Source organism: Carex rostrata, chromosome 20, assembly GCF_964058835.1.
Source record: "Carex rostrata chromosome 20, lpCarRost1.2, whole genome shotgun sequence".
NCBI classification, from domain to species: domain Eukaryota; kingdom Viridiplantae; phylum Streptophyta; class Magnoliopsida; order Poales; family Cyperaceae; genus Carex; species Carex rostrata.
Window position 1 is genome coordinate 1804551 of NC_135937.1, and position 24211 is coordinate 1828761.

General features: G+C 34.1%; 1 protein-coding gene across 1 annotated transcript; it reads left to right on the forward strand.

The window, feature by feature from the left end:
• The first annotated feature begins 20162 nt into the window (after positions 1 to 20162).
• LOC144572793 (uncharacterized) lies at positions 20163 to 22392 on the forward strand. Its single transcript, XM_078322465.1, has one exon. The coding sequence runs from the start codon at positions 20163 to 20165 to the stop codon at positions 22284 to 22286; it is 2124 nt and encodes a 707-aa protein (XP_078178591.1). The 3' UTR covers positions 22287 to 22392.
• Positions 22393 to 24211: the final 1819 nt, after the last annotated feature.

Here is a 24211-nt window from a genome sequence, read left to right on the forward strand (position 1 = left end):
CTTTTATACCTTTCGGCTCATTTATAATCATTTAATTCAAGTCCAATTCCAAATTTACATATACACATCATGTCATATTCATTTCAATATTACAAGGCTTATGAAATTACAAGTTCAATTCACCTTATTTATCCAATTAAACATTCAAAGGCCCAATTTACTCAATTATTTCACTTTGGCCCATTTACGTATCAATTATTTTATTCCAATTCAATTTAATTAAAGGCCCATAATTTAGCAAAGGTTTACGCCTCTAATTAACAATTCACAATTTATTCCAAGTCCATTTATAACATTTCTAATGCATAGGCCTTATATTTTATAATTCATAACCCTTATTTTTTTTATAAAAATTCCCAAGGCTTGTATTTTGCACAAAACAACCCTCAATTTAATTTATTTACATTTTTGGTCCCTGTCAAGTCAAGGGCCGGTACACACACAAAATCAGCACCAAGTCAGATCAGAACGGGCACATTTTATTTACAACCTTCGTTTAATTAAAATTAGTATTACAACTAAAACTCAAATCAGATTTTTAAACTAAATCTCTATTTTTACAAATTATCGGCTCAGAAATAAAAGGTTAATATTCACTTTAAATAAATTATTATATCTCGTTTCTATAGTCAAGAATTTTGGCATGTTCTAATTATAATTTCATTTGACCCAAGTCCCATATCCATTTATTCAAATTCACAGCCGAGCCCAACACAAAGGGCTCAATAATAATAATCCACCTATTCGGATTCATTGAGTTAGGCCTAATTCCATACCTTAACAATTTCTTACTTTTGCAATTATACCATTTTTCTTTAAACATTTGCAATTCGATCCTAGTCACATTTACTTACTTTAATCAATACCCTCTCAATATTATTAAAATTTGCCACAACCCCTCTATCTTAAATTTTGCATTTACCAGTATCAAAACAGAGGAGTACTAAAGCATTACAAGTCAACATAGCATTACACAACCTACGACAGAGGGGTCTCAAAGAAAATAATTCAAGCAATTCGATCGAGTCGGGAAAATCAACAACCAAACTCGATAATTAGCCAATTCAAGTTCTATGACATTAATTGATTCATCAAGACACACAAATCACGAATTTTAGAAATTAACCGAAAGAGAAAATATCGAACGAAAGTGATCGGTTCCGAGGGTTTCGCCTCGCCTTGCGGCCATCTCACTCGAGCACTATCAAGCATCATAGCAACCGCACGAAAGCACCCGCAAGCAATAATGGCAAACCCCCAATTTCTAGGGTTTCGGATTCTCACGAAATCATCGGCAAAGGGCGAAAAACAGAGAGGGATCAATCGAGAGAGGTTGTCCATGGTTTAGAGAGAGAAGAGATTGATATTTCGGTGGTGGTGGCATGGCTCGGCGAGAGAGGAGGAGGAGGTGGTGCGGAGGGGCAGAAACCGAGAGAGAGAGAGAGAGAGGGGTTTCTGGCGGGTCTGGCGGGTCGGACCATGAAGAGCAGGAGGGAGATGGGGCTGGGGCTGGGGCACGGGCGGCTCGCCGGCGACGGGAGGGGGCGGAGCCCCTGTCCCTTTTCTTTTCTTTGGCGTAGAAGAAGAAGGGGATGGGTTTGGGGTGGGGGGTTTCTGTCACGTAGAGGGAGAGGAGAGAAAGAGAGAAGGGAGAGGGTGGTATTAAATGGGCTGCTTCAAGATCCGTGCTGGTTCAAGATCAAATGGCTCTAAAAATTCTGATTTTTAATATATGGTCTCAATCGATTATTTTAATACGTTTGATGTTACAAAAATTAGAATCAAGTCTCGTAAAATTTATTACAATTTCGTTCTAATATTCAGGATGTTAAACTTTAGATTTATGATTCGAATAATTCGTTCTCAAGTAATATAATTATATATATTTCATTAACTCTCTAAAATTCCTAAATGAACTAGTTTTATAAATTCTAAAATCCAATTGTACGAATAATTTCGTATAATTAAGCTCTTATTTGGAATTCAATTTAGTTATTTATTTACACGAATCTAATTAAGTAATTTCTTCTTTTCTAAAAATTCAAGAAATTGTAGCGAATTTTCTAAGTTTCTGATTTACCGAATAATTATAATTTTATTCCCAGTGCTATATTTTATTTTATTTCTAAATCTTGAAATTTTATTATACATAATTTCATACATTATTTATATTACGAAATTTTAGTTTCGTTTTAGTCGGTCAGAAAATTTCTGAACGATCATTAAGTTAATTAAACTTTTTATTTAAACCAAATGATCGATTTAGAAATTTTAATCATGTTTTAAAATTTCAGAATGTAACAATTATAATGGATAAGGATACGGTAAGACATTTTACTATCCGTATATGATCGTTTACACTTTTAAACCTCAATAAATGTGCTATATGTTCTTAAATTAATTTATTAAATTGCATATTATACCCAATAATTTACTAAATTGCATATAGATATATATTTTTGATGAACAATATAACACTATTACATACTTAGTGACTAATATTTTAATAATATAATAGATATTTTGTAACCAGCAAGCTAATTATGAAAAATATCTGTATCCGTTCGATATCCGATCTGTATCCGTAACATTTAATATCCGATCCGTATCTGTATCCGAGACTATCCGTATCCGTATCTGAAAAATTATAACGGATACGGATACGGTAAGACCACTATCCGATCGGTATTCAACCGTTTACACCCCTAAAAAGAAGACATATTATGTGATTGGAGGGTTGATATTCAATTCGAAAATTTATCTTTCAATCTCAACCGTTGACGGATCAGGACAACTATGTACATAATATACAAATAGAGATAATTGAATATATCGTCGTTTTAATAAGTTATTTAGCTTGCAAAGTTGTAATTATTATATTGACTTTTAAGCGGGTTATTTATAAGATCTATTATACTAGATGTATTTAAATAAAAAGATTGCATTGGCAGTGTTAATCGTCGGATATTCATAACATCTGATTTAGATATGAGGTAAAATCACCTGATATTTTTTATTTTTTATTTTGTGGATCTTGATAATCTTAAAAAAATAAAACTTAAATTTAAAATCTAATATAATTGTAAGTTTTATCATACATTAATTGACTTGAAATTTCAATTGCTCAAAATTAACGATTTTTTATGCATCTTCAAATAAAGAACTGATCCGGGAAGATATAGAAGAAAAGAAAATCAGATAAAAATTAATACGAAAATATTTCAATAAAAAAAAATTCCTTTTTTTTTATTTATAACACAGGAATCCAGTCTAATTGCAAAGCTTTTTCAAACAAAATATTTTAAGTTGAGTTCCAATTTGGGGTTTTGAGTATAATTATTTCATACGAATTTAATTGTTAGGTTATGTTTCTATCATAATATATCTATAATTTATTTCTAAAATTATTTATTTGAATTTTGTTAAACCTATTGTCAAAATTGTTAAAATTAGTAACCATTGTCAAGTGATCCCTGATCATCTCTATGTGAGTACAATATTCATATGTATATGTTGATTTGGAAAACATTTCAAGGTATAAAACCGCAATTCATGTGGAGTACACAATGACAAATTGGCACAGGTCGTCAGATATCTTACTGGTTTGATGCGTGGAATGGAATACCGATTCGTAAGCGCAGTTCAATCCAAATGAGAATTGCCTCACATGGTGATGGGAGGCAAATGATCAGTATACAGTTAGATCGGTCTATGAAGCATTCATTAGTGGAGGAAAGATCAAATGGGGCTTCACTGACAATTGGAGGCTCAAGATTTCAGCAACCGTAAAGAATTTCCTATACTTATTAATGAAAAATAAATTACTCACTCATGAGGTAATTAATGGCTTAATGCATAAGAGGGGTTTTAATTGTGATTTAGCATGTGCAACATGTGCTAGGGATGTTGTTGAATCAGCTGTGCATATATTTTGCAAATGCCCAAAGGCGATTCATGTGTGGAGAACAGTTGCATCTCAGCTAGGAGTATATATCATGAAGGATACTGGTACGGTTCCCCTGACCTGGTTTAAGTCAAGGGATGAAGCCAGTGTTGGAACTTGAGTTCTAAAAACTCAAAATTGTTAAAATCACCGTTTGTAATATTTTGTTAAGCTGAGGACTAATATGAAAATCCTCATATCTAATAAATTCAATTTCCGGTTCTTCCTTGTTATAACCGTTATTCATTAAAGGAAACATTGAAGAGGCGCCATCAAGCCTCTGTTTATTTCCGTATTTTCTGTGATAAGAGATATAATTAAACAAGCTATTAACCTCTATTCATTCTCTATAATTAATTGAATTTTGTTTTTGTTAACATCTGTTATTAAGGGTAAGAGGTGCAATTCTTCATGATTATATATAGCTCTCTTTCTCTTCTCTGTTTGATATCGGAGAAATAAACAGAAATAAAATTATTACAATCTCTATCTCATTTTGTATACATCCCTCAATTTTGATACATCCCTTCTCTTCGTTTTGTATCAAAAAATATAGATTATCTCCCACATAATATTTTATTTATCTTGATTGATTATTCTGATCTATGTTGAATATTGCGGAGTCATCGTCAATTGCTTTCATGGAGTACCTATAGAGCAACAACCTCGGATTATCTTGGTTGCTGTTCCATCTTACACGATGAGACAGAATACGCTTAAGAAAAGTGTTTCGCACGATGTGGGTTCTATTTCAATTTGATTTATTTTAATTAATTTTCAACTATCCGAATATTCTGAAAATTTATACCAACAGCCAGAAGAGCGGGGATGAGCAACAAAACTTGGGGAATTCCTTTTGCGGCGTCATGCTCCGAGTTTTTTAAAAATACCCAAATTTAAAAATATTTTATTATAAATTACCACATTTTTGTCAAAATTTTATTTTTGCCCAAACTGTACAGATTATTTACGGTTTCAATTAAAAATTCAAACCGTAAATATTTCTTACGCTTTGAATTTTTTTAATTTAAAAATTCGGACCGTATATATTCCTTACGGTTTGAGTTTTTTTTTTTTTTTTTTAGCCCAACTTTGTACCTCTGGTTAACATATCAAAACACCTTCAAAAATCATGAAAATTTACTGACATGCATTCTTGATTTCATAGAATAAGACTGTTTTGAGATTTTGTATGAAACTTCACAATCTTGTTCTATCAAGTCAAGAATACATGTCGGTAAATTTTCATGATTTTTGAAGGTGTTTTGATATGTTACTCAGAGGTGCAAATTTGGGCTCAGAAGCACTCCTTCAGCAGTTCGGGCAATTTTTGAGAGCCCATATCTCACGATATGTTTTGAGATTTTGTATGAAACTTCACAGTCTTATTCTATGAAGTCAAGAATGCATGTCGGTAAATTTTCATGATTTTTGAAGGTGTTTTGATATGTTAATCAGAGGTGCAAATTTGGGCTCAGAAGCACTCCTTCAGCAGTTCGGGCAATTTTTGAGAGCCGATATCTCACGATCTGTTTTGTGATTTTGTATGAAACTTCACAGTCTTGTTCTATGAAGTTAAGAATGCATGTTGTTAAATTTTCATGATTTTTGAAGGTGTTTTGATATGTTAACCAGAGGTGCAAAGTTGGATTTAAAAAAAAAAATCAAACCGTAAGGAATATATACGGTCCGAATTTTTAAATCAAAGAAAAAAAAAATTCACACCGTGAGGAATATTTACGGTCTGAATTTTTAATTGAAACTGTAAATAATCTGTACGGTTTGGACAAAAATAAAATTTTGACAAAAATGTGGTTATTTATAATAAAATATTTATAAATTTGGGTATTTTAAAAAAACTCGGCGACATGCCGGGTCTTATGGAAGATGCGCAACAAAAAACTCTTTGAAGGAAATACTTTCGAAGATTGTTGGTGACACGGCTATACAAATACAAGATGGAGTGCTCATTTATAGGGAGATACAAGCAAAACAGAGAGTTTTTTTAAAAAGGGGGAATTTCATATATACCGCTCAATAACTATGAAATTATGTATTTACCAATTAAAATTGTATAATTACATATTTACCATAAATATCCCAAGTTCAAACTAATTATGTTTAGAATTCTAAAAACTAAAATTAATTAAAGATTAATTAAAATATGTTATAATGGGTGATTCCCAGTGTCTTATTAAACCATACATGTCGGGCCCTTTTAATTGAATGTTCTTCATTTAACTTGGTTCTTGATACCATAAAGAGAGTTTGTATAGAGAGTTCATGCATGGACCAAGTCTACAAACATCAAAGGGTTCTTTCTTCCTCAAACAAAATATGTAGAAATGACCTTATCGGTCAGAAGAAAAGAAGTGCCAGTGATAGAAAGAAAGGGATCTTCCCAAGCCGATTCCTTGCAGCCCCGTTTGACTCAATGTTATCAGAACCGGACCGGACATTGACCCGGCAAAGCTTCGGGTTAACGGTTCAGTGGTTTAACCGGTGGGTCAACTGGTTCGATCGTTGGTTTTTTAAAACAATTATAAATTTAATATTGATGTTCTCTAAACATTTATGAAGCAAAAGTTGCTGCTTGTACAAGATCTAATCAATACCATTCATGTATTTCTGTTATCCCATCTGGTATGAGTATGTATCAATACCTGATGCAGTGTATATACATGGTTTTCAGATTTAAATATGTGTGATTGTAATAGATTGATCTTTTTACAATAATATCTTACCAGCAAATCACAATTAGGTTATACTGGTCATAAATTAAAGATTTTAATGATAAGAAATAAATACAAATACAAATTCAGGAAGTAAAAACGTCAAAGAATGATTCTGGCAAATCCTAAAAAAAGTATGAAATTGACTCATTAAATATTGATTGTTATTACTGGTGTACTCAATTTATATTTACATGAGGTATTCTAAACAATTTCTCTGACCATAAACACATGGGTCAGGAGTCAAGACTCATGAATCCTTCTACAAAAAGAATTATACTTTGGTTTGAGCATTTTATCAAACACCTTATATGCATTCATATATTCAATAAAATAAACTAAAATATTAACTTTTCAAGTGTTCTATCAATTTAATTAATTATTGATGAGACTACTTGAGTATTTGATCTTGACAGCTTCTATTGTAATTTTGTTTCAAAATAGGCCTTGAGAATGAGTAATGGTTTTGTGCATACGACAGGACATCAGAGAATCGAGAAAAAAGAAGAAGATAAGAAATCAAACCATTTTTTTTATATATAATCCAGCAGTATTGCTTTGCTTTCTATGTTGACGAGTGAAGACAAGGCAGTATAAAATATGGTTTTAGAAATCTAGAATCCAAAGAGGTGGCACTACAGGCTTCTCCCATGTATGACGGAGTGCCTTTTTCTCACAAGATAAACAAAATAAGTAGAAAAGCAAGGGCGAAGCTTCTAAGCCGAATAGAATCGATCGAAGTAGGAATTGACGTTGAAAGGAAGAGAGTAAAAACAGTGACAAATCGAAGCCAAGTAGTTTACGAACGGTGCGAAAGAGTTAGGGAAGAATCTGTTTTGAACCGGCTTTTTCTATGGTTTGGGTCATTGTTTTTTAAATAAAACCCGTCGGTTTAACCTGTTTTGGCCGGTTTATTTACACAGACGATTCTATATAAGAACCGAACCGAACAGATGACCGGGTCCGGTTTTTTCCGGTCGGACCGACCGGTCCGGTCCGGTTCTGATAACACTGGTTTGACTACCTCGTGAGATCGGATAATTGATAAGACCAAGGCTCAAAAGATATTCTTCTACTTGATTTTTGAGTTGGTCCCCGATTTATGAAATATGAGAGTAAGTAAAGGAAGTTTTTCCGAGCAAAGAAATTAAGGAACTTGAATTGTTAGGAAGCAAAAAAAGGAATCTTCATTGGTTTTAGCTCCTTTTGTATCTCACATATGTATGAAAAATAAATGTTCAATAAAAAACGACAATAAAGAAGTCGAGATAGAAGTTGGAACCGCAGTTGGTGAGTAGTACCAATGCACCGGTTCCATCCAAAGAGGCGGATGACAAGAACATATCAAAAATTTCATAATTTTTGAGTGTTATATATGAAATTCTCCCTTAAGATGTTTACAAATATGTTATTTACTTTATAATTTTTTACACAGTTTGACGGCCACTGCCAACTTTAAAAAAAAAGAAAGATTTGTTTTGAAGTAAATTGTTTTTTTACACGTAGAATATAAGATGTTTGAAGAATACATTATTGAAGAAAATAAAGTTTTCAGGACGATCAAATGTCTCTTCCTTAATTATCAACATCAAATGTAACTTTGCAAGAGTAAAATATATAAATTGTGTGGTCCAGCCATGACGGATAAGAAAGGGATCATAGCATAATTAATTAACATGACAAACAAATTGAAAATAATAAAAAGTCAGTCCTAATCTGTCGTCTAGAAGAAAGAAATAGTTCACATTATATAGTAAAAAATAATGAACTATTGTTACACATACATAATTTAATGGCCCACCAAATTTTAATTTATTCAACAAAATGGAAGAAATAATATCAATTAGGAGTGAAATTAGTTCACGTTTCGTGCTCTTCTTCCGATGTCTCTCAGTCTCACTCAAACAATATGTGCTTGGAACAAGATGAAAACTTAACATGTGATGCCTTTTTAAGTATTAAATAATTACTCCTCACATCCATTATTCCATGTAATTAATTAGTGTGGCGAGTTGGGAAATCATGAGAATAATATTATTTTGAAGTAAAATAAATAACAGTTAGCAACTAAACAAGTCACAAAACTCATCATTGCTTGGTTACCAAATCAAGTAATCCACAACTCAGAATTTCTGAGATTTTAGTGTTATTCCGCATAATCAATTATTCAATTCTACAGAATTTCACAGTTCTATAAACTGGAAAAAAAATCAAAATCAAAATCTGTCTTAAGCAAAAACAAAAACAAAAGAAGGAAAACTCCATTATCTGTTATCTGCATTGAGAGATCAAATCAATTGTATGCCGAAACGAGTGCGCATCACATGGGACTCTCAACACTCCGCCGTGCTGATAGCCAAACTTCTCTGCTGCTAATTCCAGCAAAGCAGCGATACATGGTTCCTTCAAAAGCTTCACATGTACCAGAAACCTCTCCTCCTCTTGCCCCGTCTCGTCACTGCCTACAACCACTGGCACATACCCTTTTGGTACTTTCTTGAAATCCTTTTCGTCTGTGAGGCGCGTGTAGGACGGTGACGCATCCCTCTCTTTTCTCCTCCAAACCATCTTTTTCATTTTTGTTTCTAATGGTTTAGTGTGGAGGAGAGGAAGTGAACTGCTTGGAGATTTTATTGTTTCTTTGTTGCGTAGGTTTTTAAGGACTGGTTTGTATATAAGGAGTAAGGTGGAGAAATGATGGTCAGTGGTAGCTGTTGAAAGGAGAAGATTAATTAAGTTAATAATATTAATTTTGGTAAAAGCGCGGTTGGTTTGAATTGGGTGTGCGAAACCGTCAAAGGCTGGGAAGTGGAACCCTACATATAAATATATGGAAGCAGCTAACAGTCCCCCAACTCCAGTCCCTCAAAAATCCCCGGACTAATTCTGTAAATATCAATACCAAATCCTGTAAACATCAATACTAAATTTTGTAAACTAATTCAACAAATCCTGTCAACATAAAACTTTCAATTCTGTGTGGTCCCTAATAACTTCCACTTTAACCACCACTTTAACTACTTTGACTGGGACCACTTCTAGACCTTTGACTAGGACCACATCTAGAAGATCTCTAACAGCTTTTCAAAACTAAAAATTAACTATGACTACAGTAAAACTTTGTAAACAGAAATATGTAAAAAATATTCGATTTTTTTTTTTTCAATTTTTTTTTCAAATTTTTTTTTTCAAAACTTTATTTTCGAAATTTTTTTTTCCAAAATTTATTTTCGAAATTTTTATTCGGAATTTTTTGTCAAAATTTTTTTTCAAATTTGTTTTCAAACTTTTTTTCAAAATGTTTTTGTCTCCTTCTGGATACTACTTTTAATTATTTTGAATTCTGTAAACCTTACTACATAACTCTGTAAATAGTTTCGTTTAATCCTATAAACCGGTAAAAAAAAAAAATTCAATTTTTAAAATTTTTCAATATTTTATTTTATTTTTCAAATTTTATTTTTTCAAAATGTAAAAAAGAATTCAAATTTTTTTTTCCAACTAATTATGTACACATCAATACTAAATCCTGTAAACATCACTACTAAATCCTGTAAACTAATTCAACAAATCCTATCAACATAAAACTTTCAATTCTGTAAACATCAATACTGTATACATCAATACTAAATCCTGTAAACTAATTCAACTAATTCTGTAAACATCAATACTAAATCCTGTAAACTAATTCAACAAATCCTGTAAACATAAAACTTTCAATTCTGTAAACATCAATACTGTAAACATCAATACTAAATCATGTAAACTAATTCAACTAATTCTGTAAACATCAATACTAAATCCTGTAAACATCAATACTAAATTCTGTAAACTAATTCAATAAATTATGTCAACATAAAAACTTCTCATTTATGTGTTGTCTCCAATAACTACTTTAACTTCCACTTCAACCTCCATTTTTTTTTTCAAATTTTTTTCAAATTTTTTTACAAAATTTTCAAATATCCTCCTAGATGCTACTTTCAATTATTTTAAATTCTGTAAACTTTATCACATAACTCTGTATATAGTTTCGTTGAATCTTGTAACTAATAAAAAAAATTCAATTTTTTTTTTCAAAATTTAATTTTTTTTTTCAAATTTTTTTTAAAATTTACATCTAAATGATACTTTCAATTGTTTTGAATTCTGTAAACAAAATCACATAACTCTGTAGACAATTTCGTTGAATACTGTAAACCCGTAAAAAAATTTCAAATTTTTTTTGTTTAAATTTGCATTTAGACGCTACTTTCAATTATTTTAAATTCTATAAACCTTATCACATAACTCTGTAGACAGTTTCATTGAATACTGTAAACCAATAAAAAAAATTCAATTATAATTTTTTTAACTCTATAAACCTTATCACATGACTCTGTACATACAAAACAATGAAAAATTATAAAACTAACCTTCTCTACTCACTAGGTGAGGTATCTTAGAAGAAGGTATGAAGGCCAAATTGCGTTGACCATCTCAATGATTTCGTTGAAAAAAAGGATTGCCGTATTATTTCAAACGTTGACCATCAAAATGAATTCGTTGAATACACAAGGATTGCCGTATTGTTTCGCTGTATTGTTTTGTTGTATTATTGAATCGTTTTCTAATATTTTAACATTTATTATATTAAAATATTATAATTCAACCTTTCAAATAAGTTAACAGTTCTGTGAAAAAAACAAAATGTCATGATGAAATTTTATGTTAAAATATTGATTCAACATCTCAAACCATAAACTTTATATTATTTTAATATAAAAAAGTAAAAAGGACAAACGATTTCGTTCTTATTTGGCAATTAAATTTTGAGAGGTGAAAGTGAACAGAGAGGGATTGGAAAAGCTTTAAATAAGCAGTTTGAGACGGACCGTTAAAAATGATTGAAACCGCGTGAAAAAAGTCGACGGGATTATCAGGGGACTGAAGGTGGGGGGATGATACCTTTTCTCTAAATATATACATTGTGGTCTATGTCACTATGTTAGAATGATCCATCAATTTTAGGCAAATAAAAGTTGCTTCAATGTTTTCAATTAATTAATTAAGAGATGAAATTTGTCAATAATTAGCAGCAGCCCACAATAATACGTCAATTTTACACTAGAAAAAGCTGTCTAATTAAATACATTTAGAGCAAATTGCATTTACAATAAATATTTATTATTATTTTTGGATCGATACCATATATTTGAAGTGTTTAAATCACCAAGGCTGACCGTTTGACTACAAATTTACCTAATACCTAGGCAAATATTTATTAGATCAATGTCGAAAGCATAGATAAACTTTCATGAATCTCACTTAACTTGTGGTAAAACATTGATAGCTTGCGGTATGGTTGTAGGGGTGCACAAAAAGCTCACGATTCGAAACTTAGTTTGAAATCAATTTAGATTTTATAGACAAATGGAGCAGTAGCTTTAACTAACTGACTCTGTGCTGTATCTAATACTATCGGATTAGGATCCATTAACCTAACCTATACAATCCATTAAGCTATGCTAACTGCACAGCTGTGCTGTATCTAATAACCTAACCTATACAATCCATTAAGCTATGCTAACTGCACAGATGTGCTGTATCTAATAAGATCACATCTAACGATTCAGATCGACTTTTTGGATTTTGAAAACGAAAAAATGACTTATAAGTATATACCCTCATATACTTATATAAGTAGAGTAGCCAACCTCCATAATACTTGTATCATTATTATTAGATCAATTTCGAAAGTATAAATCACTTTTTACGCCTCATAACATCTAGTAAAGCATTTACAACTCATTGTATGCATCATAGATGGGTTTTTTATTTTTTATTTTTTTATCAACTCTAAACTCATTTCATGTGATAATATTACCATAATTGATACCTATACTTCGAAGATTATGTTATACATGTACAGTAATTTAATTGAATATTTTCAAAGGATCAAATTTGTTTACAAAAGAAGCTGTGGCAATGGATTTATAGCGTGTTGCTTGCATTAACAACAAATGGATGTAATTAATTAAGGACTTGATTTCATGTTTTTAAATTATCAAAATTTCAGTTATTCTCTAAATTTTTAACTAATAGTTGTACAAAGATTTACTAGAGCAATAATTATTTTAACTAATACTTGCACAAAGGTTTACTAGATCAGCACTTCTAAATTTTAAGTAATTTCAGTTATTCTCATTTCATGCGTGCATGCACATCAATATTTACGCATGCGCAGTAGATATTTGCAATTAATTCAGGTTCATTCATGTTGATATATACCTAAAAAAATTGACTGTTATTCCTTCAATAATAACTAATATTGCACAAAGAATTATTAGAATAATTTAATTTTCTAAGGATACATCCATTGTTATGCAAGCAAAAGACATATAGTCATGCGTATGACAGCAGCGTATTCAATTGTTGGATTAATTCTGAGCTAATTTTAAGTAACTGAATCATCAAAACTATAAATAATTACATTGTAAATAATAATATTATTTAATACTTGTGGAGAGATTTATTATTTAAACTATATCAAGTCAAACTTATAATGACTAAGTTAACCATGTCCACATGTTCAGCATTAATTATATACGTACAGAATGAATAATTCTACAGTACTTAACAGTACAGCAAATGAATGAATAGAAAGAATCAATATACATTTTGTCTTAAGTAACCCAAAAAAGGAGGAAAAAGAACTCCATATCGTTGTTATCTTCCTCGAGAGATCAAATCAATTGCATTCTGGAAACAACGGGCATTGCATGGCACTCTCAGCACGCCTTGCTGGTAGCCGAATTGCTCGGCTGCTTGCTCAAGCAGAGCGGCTATGAATGGTTCCTTCAACAACTTTATGCAAACAAAAAACCTCTCCTCTTGATCTTCCGTGTCACCACCTACAAGAACAGGGACATAGCCTTTCGGTGCTCTTTTCTTGCACCCATTTTCGTCTGTGAGGCGTGTGTAATGCAGTGCGATGTCTCTCTCCTTCCTCATCCAAACCATCTTTTTTTTTTTTACCTCTCTTTAATGTTTTGTCGTTTGCTTTCTTAGAGAGCAGAGGAGAGGGAATCGGATTGGTTGGAGATTTTGTTGTTTTGGTGATCTTAATTTGACGAGTGGGGTATATATATGTTTACTTTAAGTAGGAGATCGAGATGATGCTTAGTGGTGGTTCTTGGAAATAGAAGTAGGTTCAACGGTCAAAATTAAAGTTTGAAAGGATGAGAAAATTTTCCTCTTGAATAGACAAGCGGACAATGACGTTATATATGGAGATTGGAGATTGAACATAAACAACTAATTAGCAGATTTAATAAAATTAAAACAAACGAATACAAGCACTCCCAAGAATCACCTTTTCCACCTAGATATTATTAATTCAGAAGCTTCTGTTTTACAATTTCTAAAAATATTTTCTAATAGTCTTTTCTTTTATAAGACATTCGCTCCTCTTGTAGGTGGCTGGAGGATAATATCTCACCAGCCACACATACCTTCTTTTTCTATACATTCCTTTTAGGTATTCAAATAAACAAAAATAAAATAAGACAAACTTAGAAATAAATAATCTGTATTAAATCCTTGCACAGCATGCTTTTCTTAGATTTGACTCTGATTATTTGTGACACTATTGTGTACACTTGCTTCTGTCAACACTCCCCCTCAAGTGGGCACGTAGATGTCTTCCATACCCAACTTGACTACAGATTCATTAAAGGTCTTACTTGATACCGCCTTTGTCATCATATCTGCAAGTTGTTCTTTAGACCTGACAAATGGAAGGGCTATGATATTTGAATCTAGTTTCTCTTTGATGAAGTGCCTGTAAACTTCTATGTGTTTCGTTCGGTCATGTTGCACCGGGTTATGTGAAATATCAATTGCTGCTTTATTATCACAGAAAAGAATCATCTCCCATTCTTGCTCAAACCCGAGTTCTAGGAGTAGCTTCCTTAGCCACAACAATTCGCAGATCTCCTTTGTCATTCCTCGAAATTCTGCCTCTGCACTTGAAAGGGCCACCACATTCTGCTTCTTACTTCTCCATGTGACAAGATTTTCTCCTACAAATGTGAAGTACCCAGCTGTCGATTTATGATCAGTCCCAGCTCAGTCAGCATGTGTGTAACCCTCAATTTTTAAGTATCCACTTCTTCTAAACTTAAGTCCTCTGCCAGGAGCCCCCTTCAAGCATCGAATAATACGCATCACAGCCTCCATATGTTCTTCGGTGGGAGCATGCATGAACTGGCTCACCACACTAACTGCATAAGCTATGCCAGGTCTAGTATGCGAGGGATAAATCAATTTTCCAACTAACATTTGGTACCTTTCTTTATTTGTGGGAGATTGGTTTGGGTCCAGTCCCAATTTCTGATTTTGAATTACCGATGTCTCTGCTGGTTTGCAGTCTAGCATTCCAACTTCTGCAAGAAGATCTAGAATGTATTTCCGTTGAGAGAGAAAGATTCCTCGGTAATTTCTCGCTACCTCGATACCAAGGAAGTATTTCATGCCCCCCAAATTCTTCATTTTGAATTCTTTGCACAATTTCTTCTCAAGTGACTCAATCTCCTCCCCATCGTCTCCTGTAATAATCATATCATCTACATAAATGATTAATACAGTAATTTTACCTTCTCTCCTTTTAACAAACATAGTGTGATCTGAGTTACTTTGAGTATAGTTGTAACTTTTCATTTCCTTGTAGAATCTTCCAAACCAAGTCCTAGGTGACTGCTTTAGATCGTATAACGATCTCTCGAGCTTGCACACTTTAGGAGATGTACCCAAATACTTATATCCAGGTGGGAGTTCCATGTAAATCTCCTCCTCTAGATCTCCATTGAGAAATGCATTCTTCACATCAAACTGATATAGAGGCCAGTCTAAATTTGCTGCAAGAGATAAGAGCACTCGAACAGTATTTAGTTTTGCAACAGGTGAAAAAGTTTCTTGGTAATCAATCCCAAATGTTTGGGTATATCCTTTTGCAACTAATCGAGCCTTATGCCTTTCAATCTTTCCTTGAGCATTATATTTTATAGCAAACACCCATTTACACCCTACTCGTTTCTTTTCCTTTGGTAGATCTACAAGTTTCCAAGTGCAATTTTTCTCAAGTGCATTCATCTCAATTTCCATTGCCTCTACCCACTTTGGTCTCTCATAGCATCCTCGACTTTCTCAAGTATTGTACTTGAGGTAATTTCATTTACAAACTACTTTAATGGACCGGGTAATCTTTCTGTTGAGGTATACTTAGCAATTGGATACTCACTCTCCATACTAATCTCTTTTTCTGGTTCATACCTATACCGTTTTGGTGGTATACCCCAATTAATCCTTAGAGGTAATCTATTTTGAGAAATAACATCACGAGTTTGAGAACTTACCTCAAGGAGATTCTCACGAGAGTCTTGGCCTTGCGGCAGCAAGTCGGATTGTATCATTTCTCTTTGTTCCTCTTCCATCCAGAATTGAGTATCTGCAGATTCCTCCATGTTTGGGTAATCAACTTGTTTTTTCTTCCTGACATATACTTTCAAATTTTGAGGAGCGTTCAGCTCTAACACTTCATTTTTCTTTTCAAATACAGGTTCTCTAAGCGTCAAATTTTGATTGACCAACACATCCTCCCTTGGTGTGTTAAATTGATAAGCATGCTCACTGTTTAACACTTGGCTAAACTGCATACCTTTTTTGGGCACCTCCTCTCTGTTTGGCACTTTGAATACAAGAGTCGATTCTTCTTCTAATTTCCCCCCCTGAATCAAACCTTGGGATTTGTCAAAAAATGACTATTCTCAACAAACGTGACATCCATTGTGACAATGAACCTTCGTGTATTAGGATTGTAGCATTTATAGCCTTTCTTGTGAGCCCCAAAATCCAAGAAAATGCATTTTTTCTGCCCGAGCTTCTAGTTTAGTCCTTTGGTGCTTTTGAAGGTGAACATATGCCATACACCCAAAAATTTTTGGAGATAAATTTAGGATTGAAGGAATAACAAAATGAGTAGATAGCATCTGTAAGGGGGTTTTAAAGTTGTTGACTTTAGAAGGGATTTTATTAATGAGGTACATAGCAAGAGACAACATTATCCCAAAAAACTTGTGGTACGTTATTTTCAATAAGAAGAGACCTAGCTGTTTCTAAAATGTGTCTATTCTTTCTTTCCGCGACTCCATTTTGTTGTGGGGTCCCAACACACAAGGTTTCATGCAAAATCTCTTTCTCTTTAAAAAAATATTGTAATGTTCTATTAACATATTCTGTCCCGTTATCACTTCTGATCATTTTAATGTCCTTTTTAAACTGAGTGCAAACCATTGCATAGAATTCTTTGACAATTTTAGGAACCTCGTCTTTTGTTTTTAATAGGTAAAGCCAGGTCATTCTAATGCAATCATCGGTAAATAGAATAAACCATTTACTACCCGACTTAGAGACAACGGGGCATGGACCCCAAACATCTGTATGAACCAAATCAAAGGGAACAAGAGTTTTATTCAAACTTATAGGATAGGTTACACGATGACTTTTGGCCTTAACACAAGTCTCACATTCAAACTTCTTATTCTCTAAACCTAGAAATAAAGATGGAGATAATCGTTTCATATACCCAAATGATGGGTGTCCCAATCGTTTATGCCATAACCAAACCATGTCCTTTAACTTTGTAGATCCACTCTTCAGCAAATAAGCGTTTCCAATCTTCAACTCTTTTAAATGATACAATCCTTGTCGCCTAATACCACGGCCAATAATCTTCTTCGTGAGAATATCCTGAAAAATATAGAAATCTGGAAACATGAGCGCGACACAATTAAGGTCTCTGGTAAGTTGGCAAACAGAGATAAGTCGAGTAGACAATTAAGGCATTACCAAAGCATTTTTCAAGGTTAACCCCTCAGAAATTTTCACAACCCCTGCACTAGTTACTGGATATTCGATTCCATTACCATTCAAAATTTTATTTTTTTTCTTGGTTGTTTACGGTTTACCAAATCTTCCTAAGAAAGAGTCATATGGTTGGTAGCCCCTGAGTCGATGATCCAATCAGTTTTTCTAGAGGAAATAGAAATCATACCTTTATCTATTCCTTTACCTTTACCCATAATTTTACCATTAGAGATGTGACTTGAAGCTGCCAATACGTGACTGGAAGATAAACCTTCAGAGTTTTGCTGCTGGATGTTGGGTTGAGTCATGCCAGATGATGCTGCCGCATGCTACTGCTAAGCTTGAGGCTGAAGAACACTTCCAGATGTAGGTGCCTGCCATACCTAAGGGTAGTTCACACCTCCTGGTGGTGTCACTTGTTGTGCATTTTCACCAACTGCCAGCGCACCGACTCCTTTTTCGCTATCCACATGCTTGCCTATAAGAGGCTTTCTTGGACCCTTCCACCAAGCTGGGTATCCAATTACCTGATAGCATCCTTCTTTAGAATGTTTCGCACTTGGGCAATGAGGGCAATTTCCCTTCTTCTGATTATCATGGGTATAACCGGTCCGAACCAGCTCTCATCTACTTGGTTGATAGCTTCGTGACACCATTGCTATTGAGTCCTGCAATACCCTGCTCCTCCTTTGATCATCGCACCCTGACGACTAGCTTCATGCCTCACATACCCATAAGCTTGTTCTACAGATGAGAATAGTTTTATCTGGAGAACTTGAGCCTGAATTGTATCAAATCGATCCTCAAGGCCATCAAGAAAAATATATACTCGGGGTTTTTTGAATAAAGAGATTAAACTTCTCAATATCACCTGGGATTTCCATAGGATTTGGACATTTGAAATCAATTTCTTGCCATACCGCTTGGAGCTCGTCATAGAACTCTTCAATTGTTCTCCCTTCTTGCTTGATTCGTGTAACCTTCATATTGAGGTCAAAGATTTGAGCCTCGTCACTCCCATCATAATATGTAGTTGACAGTGCCTTCCAAACGTCTTTTGCAGTAGGATGGCGAATGTACTTGCTTCTCAATCGCAGGTCTAGGGAGTTGATAAGCCATCTCTTGATGATCACATCATTTACTTCCCACTTGCTAAATTCAGGATCTGTTGCTAGTGGAGGTGCAGGGTCTCCTGTTAAGTGTCTCATCCGCTCTCAACCTCTGACATACATTGCCACGGCTTGACACCAATAACTGTAATTAGTGCCATCCATTTTCACATCGATCGGATTTGAATGGATAACTCCTTCATTTGGAGGATGTGGAGGATTTATGATGGTTGCTATCTGAGTCTGTTGGAGGGACACCAATTTGGTGAGTTGCTCTAACACGGCTGCCATACTTGTAGCCTCACTAGGTTGAGTTTTTTCTGGAGATGATGCGTTCACCATTTTTAAAAGAGGATGGATACTCCTTAGAGCCATTGGCGGATCCACATAGGCCCAGGGTTAGGCACTTGCCTAACCCTGAATTTGAATTTTTTTTTAGGCCCAGTACGTTTTTACTCTTGTGCCTAACCCTGGTTCAGATACAGTGCCTAACCCTGGCCCAGATAAAATTATAACAAGGCCCGCTTGATTGAATTAAAATTATAACAAGGCCCAGATAAAATTATAACTGCATCGCTGGAGCCAGAGAGCAAAACCAAAAAATAAATAACAGGCTTTAAATAACAAGGCCCGCTCCAGATAAATTTAGATATTCTGATGAGCAAAACCAAAAGAAAAAAACAAAGACCTATGCGTGATGCATCTCTGGAGCCAGAGAGCAAACGAAAAAAAAAGACCATTGAGAAAAAAAAAAGACCTCCGCTAGGTCATCGCTAAGTCACGCCAGGCAGCAGCACCACCCGTCGGCACCTCCGCGGCTCCGTCCTTTGCCTCACGTTGTCACGCGCCAGCCCACTAGAGAGAAGAATCGTGCCTCTTCCTTCTCCGCCCGCTCTCTTCACGCATCAGCACACCCTTCTCCTTCTTTTTCATTTTTTTGTAAGATCTCAATTGCTAGTTTGAATTGACTAATTAAATTAATATCTTGCATAATTCATGTAGAAAATTCATAACCTTCTCAATTTCAAACCTTTCTTGCACAGTTGCACATCCTTTCTCAATTTCACACATTTCTCAAATGAATTGTTGAAGACCTTGAATTGTGAAATTAAAGTGTGCTTGAATTGAGAATTGAAATGTTGAAAATCTTGAATTGTGAATTGTATATAGTTTGGTGAAAGGGTATAGTTTGCTTGATCTAATTAATGACATTGAATTCTACATTTTAGGGTATTAAAAATGAACAAGTTCTATAAGCTTGTGCCTAAGTCTCCAATTGGTTCAACTTCACAAGAACCAAGACAAATTGAGCCTAATAGTGCCGAACAAGAACCTCATCCTGATCCTGGTTTAAGGCCACCTATATCTCAATACAACCCCAATGAGCAAGACAGTGTACGTCGTTCTTATCTAATAAAAAAACCATTTCAACCTTACAACCATAATTTTCCCCAAAGAGATATAGGTGGTAAGATGAGAAGATTTAACAAAGATTGGTTTAACCAATACAATACTTGGTTGGAATATAGCGTTGAAAAAGATGCGGCATTTTGCCTTTGTTATTATCTATTTAGACCGAATTATGTTGGTTCAGGTGGAAGGACCGTTTTTGTTGGAGAGGGTTATAGAAATTGGAAATCAAAGAAAGGGTTTGACGAACATGTCGGTGATTCAAATAGTTTGCACAACCAAGCATATAGGATGTGTATGAATTTGATGAATCAAAATCAAAGCATTCAAACTGTGTTAGATAGACATAGTGTTAAAGAAGATATGAATTATCGAATACAACTAAATGCTACTGTAGATACAATTCGACTTCTTTTGATGCAAGGTTTGGCATTTCGCGGGCATGACGAGTCCGAAAGCTCTAATAATCAAGGAAATTTTCTTGAGTTTATGAGATTTTTAGGAGATCATAATAAAGAAATATATAAGGTGATTTTGGACAAGTGTCCTCAAAACCTAAAGTTGATCGCACCATCAATCCAAAAGGAGATAGTGAATGCTTGTGCAGAGGAGACAATTAAGGAGGTAATTGCAGAACTGGGAGATGAATGGTTCTCTGTTTTGGTTGACGAGTCAAGGGATGTCTCAGTCAAAGAGCAAATGGCAGTTGTGATTCGATTTGTGAATAAAGGAGGTTATGTTGTCGAACGGTTTCTAGGTATTGTTCATGTTCCCAACACTACATCTCTCCAATTGAAAACGGCACTTGAGAGTTTATTTGGTAAGTACGGTCTAACATTTTCTAGATTACGTGGCCAAGGGTATGATGGAGCTAGTAATATGCGAGGGGAGTTCAATGGGCTCAAAACATTAATCATGCGGGAAAATGGGTCCGCATACTATGTGCATTGCTTTGCACATCAACTTCAACTAACTCTTGTTGCGGTGGCCAAGAAACATAATAAGGTTTGGCGTTTATTTCAAATTGTTTCTACTATTCTTAATGTTGTTTGTGCATCTTGTAAAAAGCGTGATCAATTACGTGAGAAACAATTAGAGAAAATTGTGGAAGCTCTTTCAAATGATGAGATTGTAACTGGAAAAGGTTTGAACCAAGAAATGAGTCTTGCACGTCCATGTGACACTCGATGGAGTTCTCATTACAAAACTTTAAATAGTTTGATTATATTATTTTCAGCCACAATAGATGTAATTGAGGAAGTAGAATTGGAGGGGGTAAAAGATGAACATCGAGGAGAGGCAATTGGACTATTGGAAACGATGCGCTCTTTTGATTTTGTGTTTAATTGTCATCTCATGAGAAATTTATTAGGCATCACCAATGATTTATCCCAAGCCTTGCAACGTAAAAATCAAGATGTGGTTAATGCTATGTGTTTGGTGAGAACCGCTAAATTTCGGTTGCAACAAATGAGGGATAGGGAATGGGGATTGTTATTCCAAGAAGTGTGTGCATTTTGTGAGAAACACGGTATTGAAATTCCGGACATGGAGGGTATCCGTCCCGGTATATCACGGCGTCGGCCAACGGGATTTAATAATTTGCATTACTATCGTGTTGAAATGTTTAACACGGTTATTGATATGCAATTACAAGAGCTTAATGATAGATTCACGGAAACAACTACCGAACTTCTTATGTGTATGTCATGTTTAGACCCAAATGATTCTTTTTCTTCATTTAAAAAAGACAAGTTGCTTAAACTTGCTCAATTCTATCTCTCGGATTTCAACCAATGGGAGCTTGGTACTCTAGAAAATCAATTGGAGAATTATCATTTGGATTTGAAAAGCAATAGTGATTTTTTGGAGTTAAGGGGATTAGTTGAACTTTCTCAAAAACTTGTGGAAAAGAAAAAACATATTGTTTATCCCTTGGTTTATAAATTAGTGAAATTGACATTGATATTGCCGGTGGCTACCGCTAGTGTCGAAAGGGTATTTTCGGCAATGAATGTGGTGAAAAACGACTCAAGAAATAGCATGGGAGATCAATGGTTGAATGATTGTTTGGTTACTTATATTGAGAGGGATTTGTTCAAGGGTGTTAATAATGAAAGAATTATGCAAAGATTTCAACATATGAAGAACCGTAGAGGCAACCTTGGTTCATCGTCATCGACTTGATTTGACTAGATAGGTATTATTATATATTTTTTATATGTAAAACAATACTATTTTTTTTGTTTTATAGTCTTGTTAGCATTTTGTACTTTAGCTCATGAGATTATATGATAAATTTTTTTTTGAGCTCTTATTAGTGTTTTGTGCCTACCCCTGACTAAAATCCTGGATCCGCCCCTGCTTAGAGCAATATAGCATACAAAATTGAAGTTAAAGATAAGAAGAGCAACAATTTTTTTAGCTATATGACTAGCAACCATGCTCTGATACCATAATAAAATTAAAGCAAACGAACACAAGCACTCCCAAGAATCACCTTTCTCACCCAGATATTATTAATTTAGAAATTTATGTTTTACAATTCCTAAAAATATTTTCTAATACAGAGTCTTTTCTTTTATATGCCATCCACTCCTCTTGAGGTGGCTGGAGGATAATATCTCACCAGCCACACATACCTTCTTTTTCCTATACATTCCTTTTAGGTATTCAAATAAACAGAAACAAAATAACACAAACTTAGAAATAAATGATCTGTATTAAATCCTTGCACAGCATGCTTTGCTTCCAAATCTAAGGTTGACTGATTATGTGTGATACTACTATGTACACTTGCTTTTGTCAACAAAACTTGATACTAGCTAGCGTTGATCCCACACTTGAAAGCATGAGACTGGAAATTTTAGGACCATAAATAATCTTTCTATATATGTAATAAGTATAAGGCGTCGGTATCTGTTTTTTTAAAGCTTCACAGAGGTTGCGATAAGGCCTCGGTCTCAAGCCGAATCCGTATCCTCTCCGGTATTGTAGAGGATCACCCTCATTTTACGGTTTGAGATTAAATCTCAACCGGTTTGGAATTTGGGTAGCAAGAAGGGCAGTATTTTTGGGCATTTGAGATTTGTGCCAAGTTAAAAAGAACAATTCAGATCTAGTAATTGTAAAAGATTATCTTATCAGGTACTGGAGAGGATGTGAATTCGTCTCAAGCCACAGGTCGCGCTGAATGTAGTTTTTTTTTTTTTCATTCATTTTTCAAGCTGGCGTTCAATATTCCATTTTCACATGATGCAACAAATGAACATGTCAAGGTATATATCCGTCTCTAGAATTTTTCCCCAGTAACAAGAGTTAACCAAATGCAAGCTTTAGTTGTAACTTTATCCAAACTTCTGAAATTTGGTTAAGATATGATTTGACAAAAAAAAATAATACAAATTGTATCACTGTGCATTTGACATGATGAACTGTAAGTATAACAATAATATTGTATATAGATAACAATTGCAAGGTACTGGATCTTTAATTTGCATAACACACACACACACACACACACACACACAAGAAATAGTATTATTATTTGAGTTAGGCTGGGGTGCTATGGATACCATAGTGGCCTCTATGCTATGGCTCAATATTCGAGTTTTCAAAATCCAAACGGTCGATCCGAACCGTTCATCTTATTCTCCATATTAATATCTGCTTGGAGACCAAATTTTACATTTTTCTGAATTTTTTTACTATTTATTAAGTATTTTACAAAATTGTTGATCCAACGGTGGCTGCACAAAACAGTAAAACCGTTGGATTAGCGATTTTCAAAGTGACTTAATAAATAGTAAAAAAATTCAGAAAATTATAAAATTTGGTCTCCAAGCAGATATTAATATGGAGAATAAGATGAACGGTTCGGATCGACCGTTTGGATTTTGAAAACTCGAATATTAAGCCATAGCATAGAGGCCACTATACTATCCATAGCACCCAGCCTAACTCTTATTATTTTATATGGAACCATATATCTGTCCTCCGACCTCTCAGCGGTACTCTGCTGAAATTTTGTAAAGGGTATGATGATTTGTATGACAAAATTATGGTCAGAAAAAGAATTAAATTTATATGGTCTAAATACTACACATATTATA